Below are 17,601 nucleotides of genomic sequence, written 5' to 3' on the forward strand. Positions count from 1 at the left end.
TCTATTGTGTATGGCTATGACAATGCTAGATGTGTAAATAAAAAAATAAAATAACTTACTGGATCAAGAGTGAACACATTACCACTTGGTGAAACACACTGAGTCCCTTACATGTGTTATTAAGTGTAAAAAAACCACTGGCAATGTACTGCCTCCACCAAATCAGGTTTGACCCTATTGTAAACAATACGAGTCGTGTTATAACTTTCAGTGTAGCAAAACAAAAATGTTCATATAACTTTTATTCCACAAACTTACAAGCACAAATTTGTGGATACTTAAAAAAATTCTGCAACAGTGGCACTGCTGGTGACAATTTGTGCGGTAACTGTTACTATAAGCAAAAGGAGTGACCAAGTGAAGGTCTTTGTCCTGAAGTTTAACCTTTGTGTGTGTGTGTGTGTGTGTGTGTGTGTGTGTGTGTGTGTGTGTGTGTACGAGCATGCAGTGGCGAACGCACATGCATGTACACATTTACATTTTTTTAAGGGGTGGTGGCACAAAGAGAATGGAGGGTTAGGTTGGGTCAGAGTCAAATTAAAACGGATTGCTTTGAAAAAAATATGGTTCTCAATTAATGGGGAATATGGTCTAAGGTAACAGTATATTGACCCGCACTCATTGTTTTTTAGAATTTGTTTTTACAGACAGTATCCAAGAAGAAGCATTTTAATACAAACACAAAATTAGGAAGTATGGTATTGAAACAAAGATCATCTGAACGTTTCCTCTTCATGCCTCACAATTCTCAAGAAAATGCAATTCTCAAAACTATTTCCCAGTGTAGCAATACATAATTCCTACATACTGCCCTTTTATTTCACAGGCCACAATTTACAATCAAAATTCACACACTATCACTGCACTAAAGAGAATATGATATGCATATAACAAAATTGTTTTTATATTAGGAGTACAATAGATTCTACTACTATCAAAATACAATGATTGTAAGATAATGAAATTTTGATGTTTCAATTAGTTGTACCAAAACGAAATGGTCCTCTGGCTTCCCCCCCTCAGTAATCATATTTGTAAAGAATTATTTTGGATTTCATTATTAAAATGTACAATATATAGATCATAAACAAGGAGATGAAATAAGGCACACGTTTGCGTACTATGCAGTACCAGCTGCATATGATGTACTGCATTCACATCTGTTTCTCAAGAATGGTCAACTGTAGTAACAGGAATTGCTAAATGTTTGGGTTTTCCTTGCAGAAGCGTGACTTTGCTAAAACTTAAGACTTCTGCATAGAAAAATTTGTCCACAGCACTCACACGAACACGAAATTTTTTAGACATATCTGCTGAAAATTAAATCACTCGCAACATTTTCCATAAGTATAGAATGACTAGGACACACATTCATGTATTCCAGCTATAAATTTTCACTTAATATTTACAAATAAACATCAGCTGACTAACAGGCAATAAAATTACTTTTAGTAGACTCAAGTATTAATAACAAATACTCCTAACAATGGCAATGTCTTTTCTCAGACTTCTTACTCAACATATTGTTTCTTTTACAGTCTAACAGTGAATGTTTTCCATTACGAATGTAATTGTCTTATTGTATCAAGAAAAATCTCCTCAGAAAATGAAACAACGTATGCATAAAAAAAAACATATAAAAACACTAAGATAGTTTGCAGAAAGCAGGGAAGCTGTATTACAAATGAGAGATGCAAGCACAGCCAGAGTGAGACCAAAGATAATGTTAATTCATTAACTGCAAGGTGAGACATTACAGGAAAGTCACTTCCAGCACGAATAAAATAAGTTTGCAATTGAGAGATTGCTGTGTGTGTGTGTGTGTGTGTGTGTGTGTGTGTGTGTGTGTGTGTGTGTGTGTGTGTGTGAGAGAGAGAGAGAGAGAGAGAGAGAGAGAGAGAGAGAGAGAGAGAGAGAGAGATATTTGGGGGGGGGGGGGGGGGGATTTCTGTTAGCCTGCAAGCACGCACACTTGACAAGACTCTGCAAGTACCTACAACACAGCAAACACTGTGTTCTATTGGGTGGCAGCTGGCCCCAATACTTGACATCTATAACAATGTTACTTTAATCTAAGTATAGTGACCCATGAAGTCTAATTAAATCAGACAATCTAGAGGAGAATTAGATTAGGAAAAGACACATGGGATGTGGTACATGAGTTTTGATATTTGGACAGAAAAATTACTGCCAATAGCCAAAGTAAAGAGAATATAAAATGCAGGCTGGCAATAGCAAGAAAAGTGTTTCTCAAGAAGAAAAGCTGTTTAACATCAAATACAAATTTAAATGTTATGTTGTCTTTTCTGAAGGGATCTATCTGAATTATATCCTTGTATGGAAGTGAAACACAGACAAACAATACAAACAGGAAGAAAATAGAAGCTTATGAAATATGGTGCTGCAGAAGAATCCTGATGATTAGATGGGAGGAGAAGATAACTAATGAAAAGGTACTGAGCCAAATTGGAGAGTAAAGAAATGTACGGCCCAACTGGACTAAAAGAAAGGAACAGTTGGTAGAACTCATTCTGAGGCATTAAGGAACAGTCAGTCTGATAATAAAGGGAAGTGTGATGGTACAAATTTTAGAGGGAAAACAAGAATTGGACAGAGTTCAAATGGATGTAAGTTGGAATAGTTATTACAGAGATGAATAGGCTTGCAGAGAATAGAAAAGCTGCATCAAACCAGTCTTCAGACTGAAGAAAATAACAACAACTATTACTACAACTACTGTGATCCATTCCACTGCATGTGGAAATACAGAACATAATAATGAATTTTTTATATAACCTAAAACAATGCTACTGTAGTAGCATAGATAAGCAGACAATAGATAAAACAAAAAGTTTCAGAGCATAACTAAGAGGTTAGAGCATAACTAAGAGATGTTGTCTTCAGTTTTACCACAATAAGTTATATATCAGAGAAAAACTTTCTAACTGTAATAATTCACACTGAAAGTTAATAACAACCTTGTGCAAAAAGTTATTACCCGATTCCAATGCATGAATGTATCAAAATCCTGCCAACAAGAAGGAAACAAGAGGATTACTTTCCCACACCAGTATATTAGGTTTTTCTTTTTTTAGTCTTAAAGCAACAACCATTCATGATTCTTACAGAGCATCCTTTGGGCTGAAAAATAAATTCCAAACGGATCTTGTTCCCATATGTAATATCTGTCATGTCTCTCACAAGCAAACACAAGCATATGACCACACACACCCACACACGCACGCACGCACGCACGCACACACACGCACGCACGCACGCACACACACACACACACACACACACACACACACACATACACACACACACACACACAAAGCAATTCTGAGATATTCGTTTTCAGATCACCTTTCATGCATTAACCCTTTAGAGCACATTTTGTAAAATAAAAACTAAATCTTTAACAAACTGATGTTCGAGCCATGATCTATAAACAATTGTGAAAAATTTTCAGTAGTTTGCCAAATACTAATCACTAATACATTTCCAACCGTGATTAAATCAGTTCACTGTGATGCTGTACTCCAAGATATAAATATCAAATAAAAACATGTAAAGCATGACAGAGTCTTAAATTCTTTATGAAAATGAAAATTTCACATTCCATTTTTATACATCATCTTCTTCTGTTACTGTCTCTTTTTGCTTGGTTTGACTGCTCTGGATTTCTGTTTTTCTCCACCAGCAAAAAATGAAGTCAGTACTTCTGACATTTCTGGCATATCATACTTAGTTAAATTATTGATCTGCTCCATCTCCTGTTACGAAAATATCAGCATACAATTAATATACTACAGAATAAGTGGTAAGAGTAACTAAAGGATGAAAAGAAATTTGGATGAACAATCAAGAGTACATATGCTGAATCTTGGAATGAAATCAATTTCACATATGCACTGATGATACACTGATGCACAACAACCAACACTTCCCTTAACAACGCATTTATTTATTACGAATGACAACCAAATGTTAAGGGATTATCGTACACCTGGCATGTGAAGACAACACAGAAAATGGCAGGAGTAGGGTAATTACGGCATATGTAATAAATGAACTACATAAATGATGGTAAAAGCTACTGTTATTAATGAGGCAACTTCATGTGCTGAGAATGACACACACTTAAAGACCTCTTCTATTAACAAAAATTGCAAAAACACAGAACTTTTATCACTCATTGTAATGTATCTCATTAGTTACTGGAAAAATAAAACAAATTAAAGTATTTAAATTGACAATATTACCTTTCTTGTTTCTGGATCATTCATCATTTTTGGGAGTACCATGATAAGTAACAATGGTAGTACCATCATAAGTACCTGAAATTAGTAAAGTGTGTATTTTAAACTTACCACATTACAGAAAATATTAGAAATTAAAAAGATTATGAAGCAAAGAAATTAAACTAATTTGGTTTAGAAAGTCTTACAAAATTACTGCCTGCAGAAGAAATGGTAGTAATTATAAGAGTTACATAACCTTTACCTCTTAAAAGTAAAGACAAATGAAGGCATATACACTACAGAAGGAACAGTTAAAGAGTGATATAACTTTCTCAAAACTTTCGGAGTGACACACACAGGCCAATGATGTCAATAACAGGACAACCTGGCTGATTTTGGGCTGGGATTTATGGCAGAATTGAAGCAAGGGTATTTATTTTACCTGGAGTAATTTACAATTAATTCAAATCACAAGAACACTGAATTGGCATCTCCAAATGAACCGATATTTAGTACTATAGAAGGATGGTTCACATCCCAATGTCATACGCTGTGTGTTTAAATACTGAACACCCATGTATAATGAATGCATAGGTCCCACAAGAAGAGAAGAACCAAGAAAAATAGAAGGGTCAACCACCAGTCTGTGAATAATCTGGCAACAGGGAATGAATAAACAATGAGTGTATGACAACACAATTCATACAGCCTCTACATAAGTAAATTGTAATCCAGCATTAAATTTAAAAATCACCCAATTTTCTAGCTATGGATATATTATACTCCTTGAAATTGTACTTCAAACACTGCTTTATATATGTCTTAATCTCCCTAAAGAAGTCAATGGTGATTCTAGTACAAAAAGCAGTTTTAGCACACTTCTAATTCATTTTTATTGAGTCACACAAGCACACCCCATCTCACTTTGTAACCCTAGAAAAACCAAACAGGGCTTTCAGCACACACATTCGGCTCCCTGTGCTCACTTTTCTGGCGTAAGCTATTGTAAACAATGATGGTGCACTTTCTGCATAACCTTACAAGAATTTTCCTTCCTTTTCACGTAAATCTTGCAAAAGCACATATGATTTAATAATATAATAATAATAATAATAATCTCATCATGTGCTGCACCTATTAGAGGAAAGTCCTGTCTACAATCACTACCAAATTGAACAAATTGTAGCATAGCCACGTACACCATCTGTATAAGATCTTACTTAGTTTCATTTTTGCAATGAGTAATAGCTTCACCACGACAGAGGGTCTGGTGTGAACCAGCTGCAGCTTAAGCCACCACCATCCAAGCAACAAAATATTACTAGCATTATAATAAATTAAATTTGATCTTGGCCATACACCAAATGGAATAAAACTTTCTGTTATGCCAATAGCTAACAACAGTGTTAATTCCAGTGTTGTGTCTACAGTACTTTTAGAGATACACAAAATACAGAATTTAGGACTTCCATGAGAAATTAACACCTTGGCAAGTCCATATGTATCAGTTAAAAGCAAATATATTAAAAACAAAGATTCCAAGACTTACCAAGCGGGAAAGCGCCGGCAGACAGGCACATGAACAAAACACACAAACACACACACAGAATTACGAGCTTTCGCAACTGGCAGTTACTTCGTCAGGAAAGAGGGAAGGAGAGGGAAAAATGAAAGGATGTGGGTTTTAAGGGAGAGGGTAAGGAGTCATTCCAATCCCGGGAGCGGAAAGACTTCCCTTAGGGGAAAAAAAGGACAGGTGTACACTCGCGCGCGCGCGCGCACACACACACACACACACACACACACACACACACACACACACACACATATCCATGTGGAAGTTTCTTTCTATTTTATTTACAACAGTTAAAAGCAAATGATGTTTAATGACTTATCAAACCATCCACTAACATAAAAATCACATAATTAGAAAAACAAATTAATTTTACATAATTTTATATTCTAATTACATCATGATTTATGTTAAGTATTGCCAATTTGATTTGTTTTATTGCTTGAGCAGAAAGGAAGGAGTAAGTGTGATATGTGTATGACATGAAAATCTTTCCAATTGTAACTGAGCATATACAAGTGTGGGAACCTGAATGTGACACACTGATTGTTAGTTATGTAAGTAGGGTGCGATGTGAATTGTGAAGCAGCCACTTTAAGGTGCTATGGAATAATAATACCTCCTATGGTCCTTCAAACAATTGATGATAAAGTTAATATATGTTTTTTGTGGTGCTTATTATTCAATAATTCTGTCTAAAGTAACTTCAGTATGGGATTGGTTCAAGGCAGAGAACATGGGGATTCCATGGATTTAAATATATAAAACTCATTGGCTAAATTCCAACTGAGCCAATCAAAGCAAGACAGTCCATTAGGGCTAGGAGCGAAGTTTGGTGTATGGGTCTGGAGGAGTCAGTGCCCAACTCTCATGATGGTCAGACACGTTTGCACTGAGCTGGGTAAAAATGTTTAATTTTGAGCAAATGTTGGATTTAAATGATTGTGGAGTATCAGGAAGTGTTACCTAATGAACTACAATGATGATTGCATGAATGTTGTATCTTTTATGTATAAACTCTCCAGGTTGTGCAGTTGTAACCGAGAACTTTTAGTTCAAAGTAAACATTCACAAAGTATTGTGTGAGCAGTCTAACTATACAGAAATCCATATGTATTTTTGGTATCAAGTCAGGGTTGAGATCTTAAACTGGCTACTAAGAGTGACTGTGGTGGACATGTGAAAGTCGGATTGGAAACTGTAACAACTGTGGACTCAGTAAATTAAAACAGTACAAATTGTGACAATACAACGGAGTTTTCATTCTACAGCTCTCTCTCATTTGGTCGTTAGCGACCCCTGGAACTTAATTTTTGCTCCTTGTCGACACATTTAGATTGGCTAGTTCCTATTACAGCTTTTCTAGCTGAGAAACATTATACATCATGTCAGGCCAGATGTGTTACAGAAGGTCAGCCAGCTAAAGATGGCTGGAGCATTCTTGTATACACACAATGAACTGTGCCACCACAAAATACTTCAAAAGCAGTTTCAATGGACACTTCCTTCTCCCTGAGCTGATATCTTGTTGATCAAACGTTTGTGCAAGGCCCAGAAATCATCCTACTATTCTCATGTCGGACTTCTTCAAATATGAATATCATTCAGTCTTGCTTCAACTGTGACTGAAACATATGAAGATCTATATAAAGCTTCGATAAAATTATTGCTGGCAAGTTGTCTGCCTCCCACGTTTTGCCACTTACATCTTTCTTTATGTTCATTTTTGTAAAGCTAAAATTTCTTCAAAATCTGTAAAAGATATAGAAGTGGATCAGTTCTTTTACCCCTCTTGCATAAAGGAGTCATCTGCACTTTTTCCCAGTTGTTTGGGACATTGCACAGGTCAAGAGATTTATGATAAATTCAAGCAAAGTAAGAGTCCAATCCCATAGAATACTCTCTGTAAATCTTAGCTGGGATTCCATCAGGGCCTGGCGACTTACTTGCTTCACAATCTTTCAGCTTATTCTATATGCCACATATGCCTGCTCCTATGTCCTCACTACAGGAACCTGTGCAATGATCATAAAACGATGTTTGGTACAATCCTCCTGCATGAACAATTTCTTTAACGTGAAATTTAATACTTCAGCTTTCCTTTTGCTATCTTCCACTGCCACATCAGATTGGTCAATGAGTGTCTGGGTAGAAGCCTCAAACCTGCTTAGCAATTTTACATAAGACCAGAATTTTCTTGGGTTCTCAACTAGATCCTCTGCTAAGGTACAACAGTGGTAGTTGTTTCATGCTTCACGCATTGATGTTTCAGAGACACATGAATCTCAAAATTAATTTTTTCCTGTTATCATTTGTGCATTCTCTTTTAAGCTGATAGTGTAACAGTACAAGAAGATGAAACAACTGGACTAAAAAATAACCTAAATATTGGCACCCTTAATATATTAACCCTGCTCTTTCTAGAAAAAATACTCCTCCAGCCCTCTTGGCCAATTTATTATAAGAGTGATTTGAAAAGTTCTCTGAACAGAATAAAAAGAAAGTACTAAAATCACTGAAACGTTATTTTTTATTTTTCAATTTAGTCTCCTTGTAGATTAATGCACTTGGTCCAACTATGTTCCAGTTCCTTGATCCCATCTCGAAAATGAGTTTTCTCCAGGCCTGCAAGATAGTTATCAACTCCGGATATCAATTCTTCGTTTGAAGTGAATCTTCATCCACCAAAAAAACATTTAGTTTTGAGAAGAGATGGAAGTCTGATGGAGCTATATCAGGTGAATAAGGTGGGTGTGGCAACAATTCCAACCTCAGTTTGTGTAATTTTGCCATGGCGATAGCATGTGTGTAGGCGCATTGTCTTGATGGAAGATGACTTTCTTCCTTGCTAAACCTGCCTTTTTTCACGTGTCTTTTGTTGCAATTTGTCCAGGAGGTTAACACGATATTCTCCAGCATTGTTTGCCCAGTGGTGAGATAATCTACAAACATAATTCCCTTCCCATCCTAGAACACTGATGCCATGACCTTTCACACCGAAGGAATTGTCTTTGCTTTCTTTGGTGGCGGAGAATCAGCATGTTTCCACCGTTTTGACTGTTGTTTTGTCTCTGGGTACAGTAGTGCACCAAAGTTTCATCTATGGCCAAAGAACAGAACAAAAAAATCTTGTTCGTTTCGCCTAAAACGGGCCAAATATTGTTCCAATATGTCCATTCTCATGCGTTTTTGATCCAGCGGCAGGAGTCATGGCACCCATATTGCAAATAATTTTATCATTTCCAATTTTGCAGTTAAAATGTGATATAACCTTTCAGATGATATTTGGCAAGTGCAAGCAATTTCATGCATTTTCAATCAGCAATCCTCCATGACCATTTTGTGCACTTTTGCAATGATTTCTGGAGTAATAGCACATCTTGGCCAACCACTGTGTGGAGCATCACCTAAGCTCTCCTGACTAAATTTAAATTCATTTTTCCACTCGAAAAGTTGACTATGAAGGCACAGAGCCCCCAGTGCATTCTGGAAATTGGCATGAATGTCCTTTGCTTTCATACCTTTATGAAATACTTACTCACGGCTCGGACCTCTACTTTTTTCCATCTTCACAAATCACTATGTGGGAACAATAGAGCCACATCATCACCACAGCTCTCTTCCAAGAGCACTGACATGGCACGTGTTTATAGGCAATAGTCCAATGAATATCATGTGAACAACTCATTGCACTAAAGTTGACCTCTCATGGGGATTCCGAGAACTTTTCAAACCACGCTTGCAACTTTTAGTAAACATTGTCACTATAAATACATCTTGATCACTAATCCCTGTCTCTATACTGACACCGATGATAAGCTGAGGCCTGTTTATCGCTACAAGGTCTAAAATATTTTCGCTGTATGTGGGCTGTTTAACTAGCTGCTCAAGACAGTTTTCAGAGAACTGTGTTCAAAAGTACTTTGCAAGACTGCCTGTCCATAGCTCCGTCACTGAATCCATAGGTGTCCCAGTCTGCACTCGGTAGGTTACAGTTGCCTCCAACTAGTATAGCATAATCTGGGCATTGCTGTGTTACTAAGTGAACACATACTTTGAATGATGCTCAAACTGTAACAGTGTAATCTGGCAGCCATTAAAAACATCCAACAAATAACTTCATTTCACATAGATAGATAGAGAGAATATTTTTGTTGACTGCAATGAACACTCCACCCCCTACAGCATCTAATCTGTCTTACTTATATATGTTCCACGACTCGCTAAATATTTTTGGAGCTTTCTACTTCAGGTTTCAGCTAGCTCTTGGCCCTGAGAATAACAGGCTGTATACCAAACCTCATGGAGGGCAATAAATTCGGAAACTGTAACAGATACTGCGACAATTTACTTATAAAATATTGCCAGTCAAAGTGTCTTTAGCCTGTACCTGGTCTGATTTTGCTATCTGTGTGTCAACTGCAGAGAGTTTATCAGAGTACCTTAAGCTACCACCTAGCATAAAAAACCCTCATTTACCCTCCACGAGTAATCTGCTATCCTAGTTGCGATTTCCTTTGTGTAATGCACTCCTGGCCTATCAACTGACATGCTAGTAGTTTCCATCTGATTATGTAGATCCAGAAATACACAGCCAAGACCATCACAGAGTCGATGAAGCCTTTGCCCGAGACCCTCCACTCAGCTCCAAACCAAAGGACCCCAATCAACTGCGAGCTCTGACTGCACCTCAGGGCACAAGGCCAGCAGCCTTCGCTACTTCTGCCAACCACCTGTATGAACCGAGAAAGGCCTCAGAACCCAAGTGACAGGCATCATTGGTGCCGATGTGAGCCACAACTTTCAGACAATTGCACCTTGCATTCTCGATAACCTACGCAAGGCAGCCTCCACATCTCTGATGAGGCCGCCCATCAGACAGGCTGAGTGCACATTGGGTTTCTTTCTGTCCCTGAGCAGTATTTCCCTAAGAGGTTCCATAACTTGTCTAACACTGGAGCTCCCAATGACAAGCAAATCTGCCCCCCACCCCCACCCCCCCAATGTGCCTGCTCAGACCCTGCTGAAGAAGCAGCCACCTGTACACTTATCAGGTGAGTAAGTAAGGCCAGATAGCCAGGTCAGATGACCCATTTGGGTTCCACTGGAATATGCCTTGGCAGCAGAGCTTCAGAGTGAAACACGTGACAATTGATGTATCCCATGCAATGGGACAAATGTTCCACCACCACAACACACTGAGGCAGTAGCCTGAAAACAGCTGACCATACCCAAAAGCACATTCAGCTGCTTACAAACTGGCCAGGTGCTGCTGTGTACGCACACAGCACGCACACAACCTATCCATCCCAGCATACTAAGAAAACAGAGGAAGAACTAAATACATAACCTGCTGCTCTGCAGGCGTTTAATAGGTGAAAGTCAAAAAGAATTGTTCCTGGTTCTTCAAAACAAACAAGTGAGTAATAACTGCATTAAAGACTGCCTGAATTTACACTTTTAAGTTGCGAAATGTGAGATTAAACCTCTTAAGTAGAAAAAGACACAGCTTATTTAAGAGTTAAACTACTAAGAAAACACAGAAATAACTAAATACCTAACTTGCTACCTTACAAGTGTGTGGCAGGTGACAGTTGTAAACTCTCTCATACTCATGTATTGATTGAACCTACTGGTAACAAACTGTGGAACATGATCTAATCTGTGCTATAAATTATGTGAAATTTTTTTTAAGACTGTGATACCCTGGAGTGCTTTTGAGCTATAAAATTTCCATATTTATTTATTAACTAAAAAAAAAAACATTTTTGTGAAATATCGCAACTGGAAAAGATAGTAATCCTACTGATTTCACTTTAAAAGTGAATGGAAACATTATTCTGAGGGAAATTTGTATCTGTGGGGATGTAATGTGCCTTCATTTCAGTCATAAACAAATGCCCCATATACTCACCAAATCTCCAAAATTTTATTTAAGTTTTACCAAACCATAATTTATTATCTCTCAGATAAACAGCCATCATTTTATCATGAAAATACAGTTAACTCCACTAGAAACAAACTCACTTGATACAAAAAAAAAAAAAACAAAAAACACAATAGTTTCAAATGTAAACAAAATTTTACACAGAGAATATTTTGGAAGTTTCAGTTTTTAATTCAGGAGAATTTCATATATCTTTTATAACTATTTTGATACTTGGATTTTTCTAATCATGAAGCTGTACTACTTTACCTAAATTTTCACTGTTATTAATACTGCATGTTACCATCATAATGAATCTGAAAAATTTCCAAAACATTCTGGTGGGAAATGTTAAGTTAAAAATGTGTCTCCAAATGTGAATCAAACAAGCTGTTTCATATTTGTACTGAGACACATTATGGTTCGCACACATCTGCAAGTAGTTCATAGTTAGTATGTCTTTTGTCCACCAAAAATGCTCCTTTGCTACAAATACAAACACTGTTGTCAAAGAGTTTTATGGTGTGAACTTCCTGTACTGCTGAGTGAAAATGTGAATTTTCTTTTAATGTGACAATTTGTTGGGAAAATTCTTCAATTGCTCAAGTAAATGGGGAGTAGTGCAGACAACAATTAATGACAGATGAGGCATAAAAATCAAATACTGAATAAACAAAAAACAGTGTTTTTTCTTGCAATAAAGACTCAAGTGACCTGTTAAACAGCCTAATCAACGAGAACCACGATTCAAGGAAGACCAGCCAACGATGAGTATTTTGATCCACCTGACAATAAATACACTTCATTAGCAATATATCGGCTAGAAGTGTGTATGTAAATTCTGAACACTATTTGAACTTGTATATTTCAAAAGAGATTGATCAATCTTATGGTGAATGGGTACAGAGGGTAGTTTTAAGTGTTTGGCTCATCTGGATGTTATTTCTCTGACGAGTTTCAAAATCTAGCAGCATACCTCAGAGTTCCTTTGACAAACTCCTTTAATTCGACCTGGTGAGGATTCCAAAACACTCAAGCAGTAATCTGGGAAGGGTCACTCTTGTCTTCTGTACACAGTCTCCTTTATAAATGAGATACACTTCCCTAGAATTCTCCCAATGAAACAAAGTCAACCATTCGACTTCCCTATTACGAACCTTAGGTGCGTTTTCCATCTTGTGTTACTTTGCAGCACTACGCCTACAAATTTAATCGATGTGACTGTGTAAAGCAGCACATGACTAACATTGTATTAGAACATTACATATTTATTTTCCTACTCATCTGCATTTTTGGCCTTCAGAATAAGCTGCCCTTCGATGCACCAAACAAATTTCATCTGAGGCATCCATATCATCCTACAGTCACTCATCAATGACACTTTCCTGTACGTCATAGCATCTTCTGCAAACAGCTGCAGATTGCTGTTCACCCTACCTGTATTGCTGTTCACCCTATCTGTCAGATCATTTACGCATACAGAGAATGAGTATTCCTGTAACACTTCCAAGGGTCACTCCTGGTGATATCATTGTCTCAGATGATTGCACCAATAGCTCTACTGCAATCCTTCCCTTGTTCCAAGAAAGGACTCAGAATAGTTTCACTACAACAGCAAGGATACTGCCATGCCACCAAATCATCATCTTAATAAGTCCCACTAGTATATCTCTAGAATGGATATTCGGTTGCAGCAACATGTTACAGAGAATACTGTTAGGGTGAGATCTGAGTTCTCCAGCTGGCACAAGACAGGCACTAATTTCTACATGGAGAAGTGGCAGTTGTCTGTGTTAAGCAACTCTAAGCCCAGTCTTCTCACCTATCCAGTCTCCTAATGGTGTCGGAATATGGAATACTACCTGACACGAGATGATACAGTATCAAATATTCTGTCATCGTCTACATAATAATGCATGTTTGAATTGCTGGTCATTACTTACCTTCAGGAAGTGAAGTGTATAGTACTGCCAATAAACAAACATAAAAGGCTCATACCCCTGTTGCCAGAACGGAACAGACAATAGGTATCAGAAAGTATTATCATGACCTCTTCTTACTTTCTTTAATCACTCAACAAGTCTATGCCTGCAGCTGACCATAAGGTTGTTAGTTTGTATCACCTAATATGGGCCAGAAGTGATATTCATCTATCCTCACTGCTCGAGTGACATTTTTCATTTCACAACATAGCAGATTGCTTATTATGTTCTGATAAGTGTTTTCGAATTTATGTGTATGGAGCTTGGGAGATCCAGCCAGTTGTACAACATCCAAACTGCTTTGTTAAGCATCCATAATCATGCCATGTAAATAGACTGCTATCTGAGATGTGCAGTTAACAAGTAAGTGGTCATTTGAATGGAGATTGGTACCAACTACCCATTGAACTGTGTCTATAAGGACACAGAGCAAAAGAAAAAACTGATGGCAGAGAATGATACAGCTAATAAGTTCAAGCACATCAATTCTTTTCTGTTCAAAATACATATATCCTCTGGGTCCCTTAGGACTTAGTCTTCCTTTGGCAATAGAAGTCCTATAATTAACACTCTGCAGGCCCCTATTAAGAGAGCTGAAATGGTAGGAGGGGCACCAAACACACACAATTTGAACACTTTCACTGAATTTGACACAAGCAACAGTATGAGCCCACTTAGCTTACTCTTATAAACATAACCAAAACAGACATGCTTTGCACAACTGATGCCTACATACATGCAAGTACACCCACAACTATATTATTCATACTAGTTTTGTATCTGTGATTATACAAGCAACCGATGAAGTCTTGGAACATTTTTCACTTTCTATTTACTTTTCCTTAGTAGTTTGTGATACATACTCTTCGAAATAATGGGCTAAATAACCAACACTGGAACCTACTAAACACAAAAGGTGTGAAAAATTAATCTTCGATCAGTTACTGAGCATACTATAGAAGAATAATGTCTTTAGCAAAAATAAATGAAAGGAAAAGGAGAGGGTGCCAACAGTTATGAGTGTATGATAGTTGAACATACAGATGTATTTTGTGATGCAGCAAAATCAGAAATTATTTACAGTAATTGTGTTGAATTCAGTGATGATTTATAGCTCACACACTAACAGCAATAAAAACTGGGTACGCTATGGAACAAAGAAACAACATTCATTGTCATCCATTTTCCAAACAAGAATGTTTACTTATTCATCCTACAGCAATAAATCAATATATTTCTTTATGTTACTTTTTACATATGATTTGCTTCAGCTTGTAGCTAATGAAACAATGCAAACAAAATATTTATCAGCAAAAATAACATGGATTGGACTAGAATTTTTCACTGGAAACCTCAAAGCATAAATGAAGTACTTGTATTGTTGATCCTTTCAATACATATGAATAATGTAAAACTCATTTGATTAAAAGACTACTGGAAGAAATATTTTGAAAAATAGAGGAACCTGCATGAATATGAGCAAGGTGTTCATTACGTTTGTTAAAAATCCAGAGCACAGAAACCATATGGTACAAGCTACAATCTATCTTACATTATTTCAACAGCAAGATACATTCTTCAGGAAGAGATTTATCTTTACTATACCAATGACTGGCTGGTGAAGAAGACTGTAATTTCGGTGGTATATATGAAATAAGGCATACCTGACCAAACAGCTGAGTGTGTTACTAGGTCCCTTCTGGGATTCTCAGAGCCAAGTCTACCTGGATTGAATCTGCCTTACAGACTCACAATGAGGACTAGTGAGCCAGGAAACGTGGATGCAGTTTTTAGGCATCAGAAAGTATTATCATGACCTCCTCTTACTTTCTTTAATCAGTCAACAAGCCTATGCCTGCAGCTGACCATAAAGCTGCTTGTTTGCATCACCTAATAGGAACTAGAAGTGATCTTCATCTCTCCTCAATGCCCGAGTGACATTTTTCATTTCACAACATAGCAGAGATTTGAAATGGTTGGAGGGACATCCAGCTAGGTAACTATTGCACTGGTATCTATGTCCCACCTCAGACACACACTAAGCCAACATTTAGAAAACATTCTCACATTTTAACACGATATTTACTCTAGATGCAGACAGATGGTGTGCACAGACTCCGTCCTGGGGGTACTGGTGGTATCAGGAAGGGCATCCCTCCACTAACTGCATTGACATTGCCAAAACCCACATCATATTGCTAACCCTGAAGAGAAATGGAAGAAGATGAAAAGAAGAAGAAGATATGAATATGGAACGAAGAGTGTAATAATGCTATCACAATGAACATGAATGATATAAATGAGCGCAAAAGAATAAATGATGAAATGGGGGAGAAGATCATTCTGAAATTGTTGGAGGACAGTTGCATATTGGGCAATATGTTGTTGTTGTTGTTTTCAGTTCCAAGACTGGTTTGATGCAGTTCTCCGTGCCACCCTACCCTGTGCAAGCCTCTTCATTTTCGGATAACTACTGCAACCTACATTCTCCTGAATCTTTTTAAGAATAGAAATCAGTCACTCATCAGCTGCACAAATTTTTATTAAGTTAACTTCTCGACTACTTTCAGTAAATTAATTTGCCATCATTAGAAGATCATACAATTACAGACTGTTGGTGCTAATCATATCATCATTTGTCTTATGTTTTTTTTTTATATTTTACTTATGATGCCAAGTTTTTTTTTTGTCACCATATCTTCACATTTTTACATTACTTTTTAAACTGCTTGACAGTACTATATAACAAATTTTAACTAAGGGCTCCACTGTCCAGAGTTTGCCTGAGAATTGCTTTCCAATGTAAGCTTAATTGTGTGATCTTCTGAGCATGGCAAATTTATTTGCCAAAACCAGTCAAGAAATAAGTTTAACAAAAATTTGTGCAGATGATGACCGATTATTTCTATTCTTAAAAAATGCTTCACATCTGCTGATTGACAGTCATGAATAAAATTTTAAACCTTCTGAATCTGCTTACTGTATTCAACTCTTGGTATCCCCTCTTATGATTTTTACTCCCCAAACTTGCCTCAAATACTAGACTGATGATCCCTTGATGTCTCAGAATGTATCCTATTAACTGATCCCTTGTTGTTGTCAACTTGTGTCACAAAATTCTTGTCTCCTCGACTATATTCGGTACCTCTCATTAATTCTGTGACCTACCCATCCAATCCTCAGCATTCTTTCGTAGCACCACATTTCAAAAGCCTCTATACTCTTCTTGTTTAAACTGTTTATCCTCCTTGTTTCACTTCCATACATGGCTATACTCCATAAAAATATTTTTAAAAAAGGCTTCCTAACACTTAAATCTATTTTCAGTGTTAGCAAATTTCTCTTCTTCAAAAATGCTTTCCTTGTCATTGACAGTCTACATTTTATATCCTCCATAATTTGGCCATTGTCAGTTATTTCAGTGCCCAACTAACATAACTCATCTACTACTATTAGTATCTTGTTTCCTAATCGAATTCCCTCAACATCAACCAATTTAATTTGAATGTATTCCATTTATCCTTTTTTTTTTTTTTTTTTTTTTGCTGTGTCTAACAGAATTGCAATGCCATCAGCAAACCTAAAATATTTTATTTCTTCTCCCTGAATTTTAGTTTCTACTCCAAATTTTATTTGGTCTCCTTTACTGCTTGCTCAATGTACACACTGAATAACATCAGGGATAGGCTACAGCCCTGTCTCACTCCCTTCTCAATAAGTGCTTCCCTTTCATGCCCCTTCATTCATATAACTGCTGTTTGGTTTCTGTACAAGTTGTATATAGCCTTTTTCTCCCTATATTTTACCACTTCTACAAGATGAATTTCAAAAAAAGTACTCCAGTCAGCATCATCAACAATTTTTTCTTTGTCTACA

At 37.0% G+C, this 17,601-nt stretch overlaps 1 protein-coding gene across 1 annotated transcript in view; it reads right to left on the bottom strand.

Annotated features, from left to right (window-relative positions):
• Nucleotides 1–225: 225 nt before the first annotated feature.
• The window catches only part of LOC126297503 (ER membrane protein complex subunit 7 homolog), a 47,027-nt gene continuing 29,651 nt past the window's right edge, over nucleotides 226–17,601 (bottom strand). The window contains exons 3-4 of the mRNA XM_049988388.1: nucleotides 4,266–4,340; nucleotides 226–3,776 (exon numbers count right to left, since the gene is read on the bottom strand). Of these exons, the coding sequence (XP_049844345.1) occupies nucleotides 3,648–3,776; nucleotides 4,266–4,340 (204 nt within the window). The 3' untranslated portion in view covers nucleotides 226–3,647. The remainder of the gene's footprint in view (nucleotides 3,777–4,265; nucleotides 4,341–17,601) is intronic.

The sequence above is a fragment of the Schistocerca gregaria genome, chromosome X (genome assembly GCF_023897955.1).
Source record: "Schistocerca gregaria isolate iqSchGreg1 chromosome X, iqSchGreg1.2, whole genome shotgun sequence".
In the NCBI taxonomy this organism is placed as follows: Eukaryota; Metazoa; Arthropoda; class Insecta; order Orthoptera; family Acrididae; genus Schistocerca; species Schistocerca gregaria.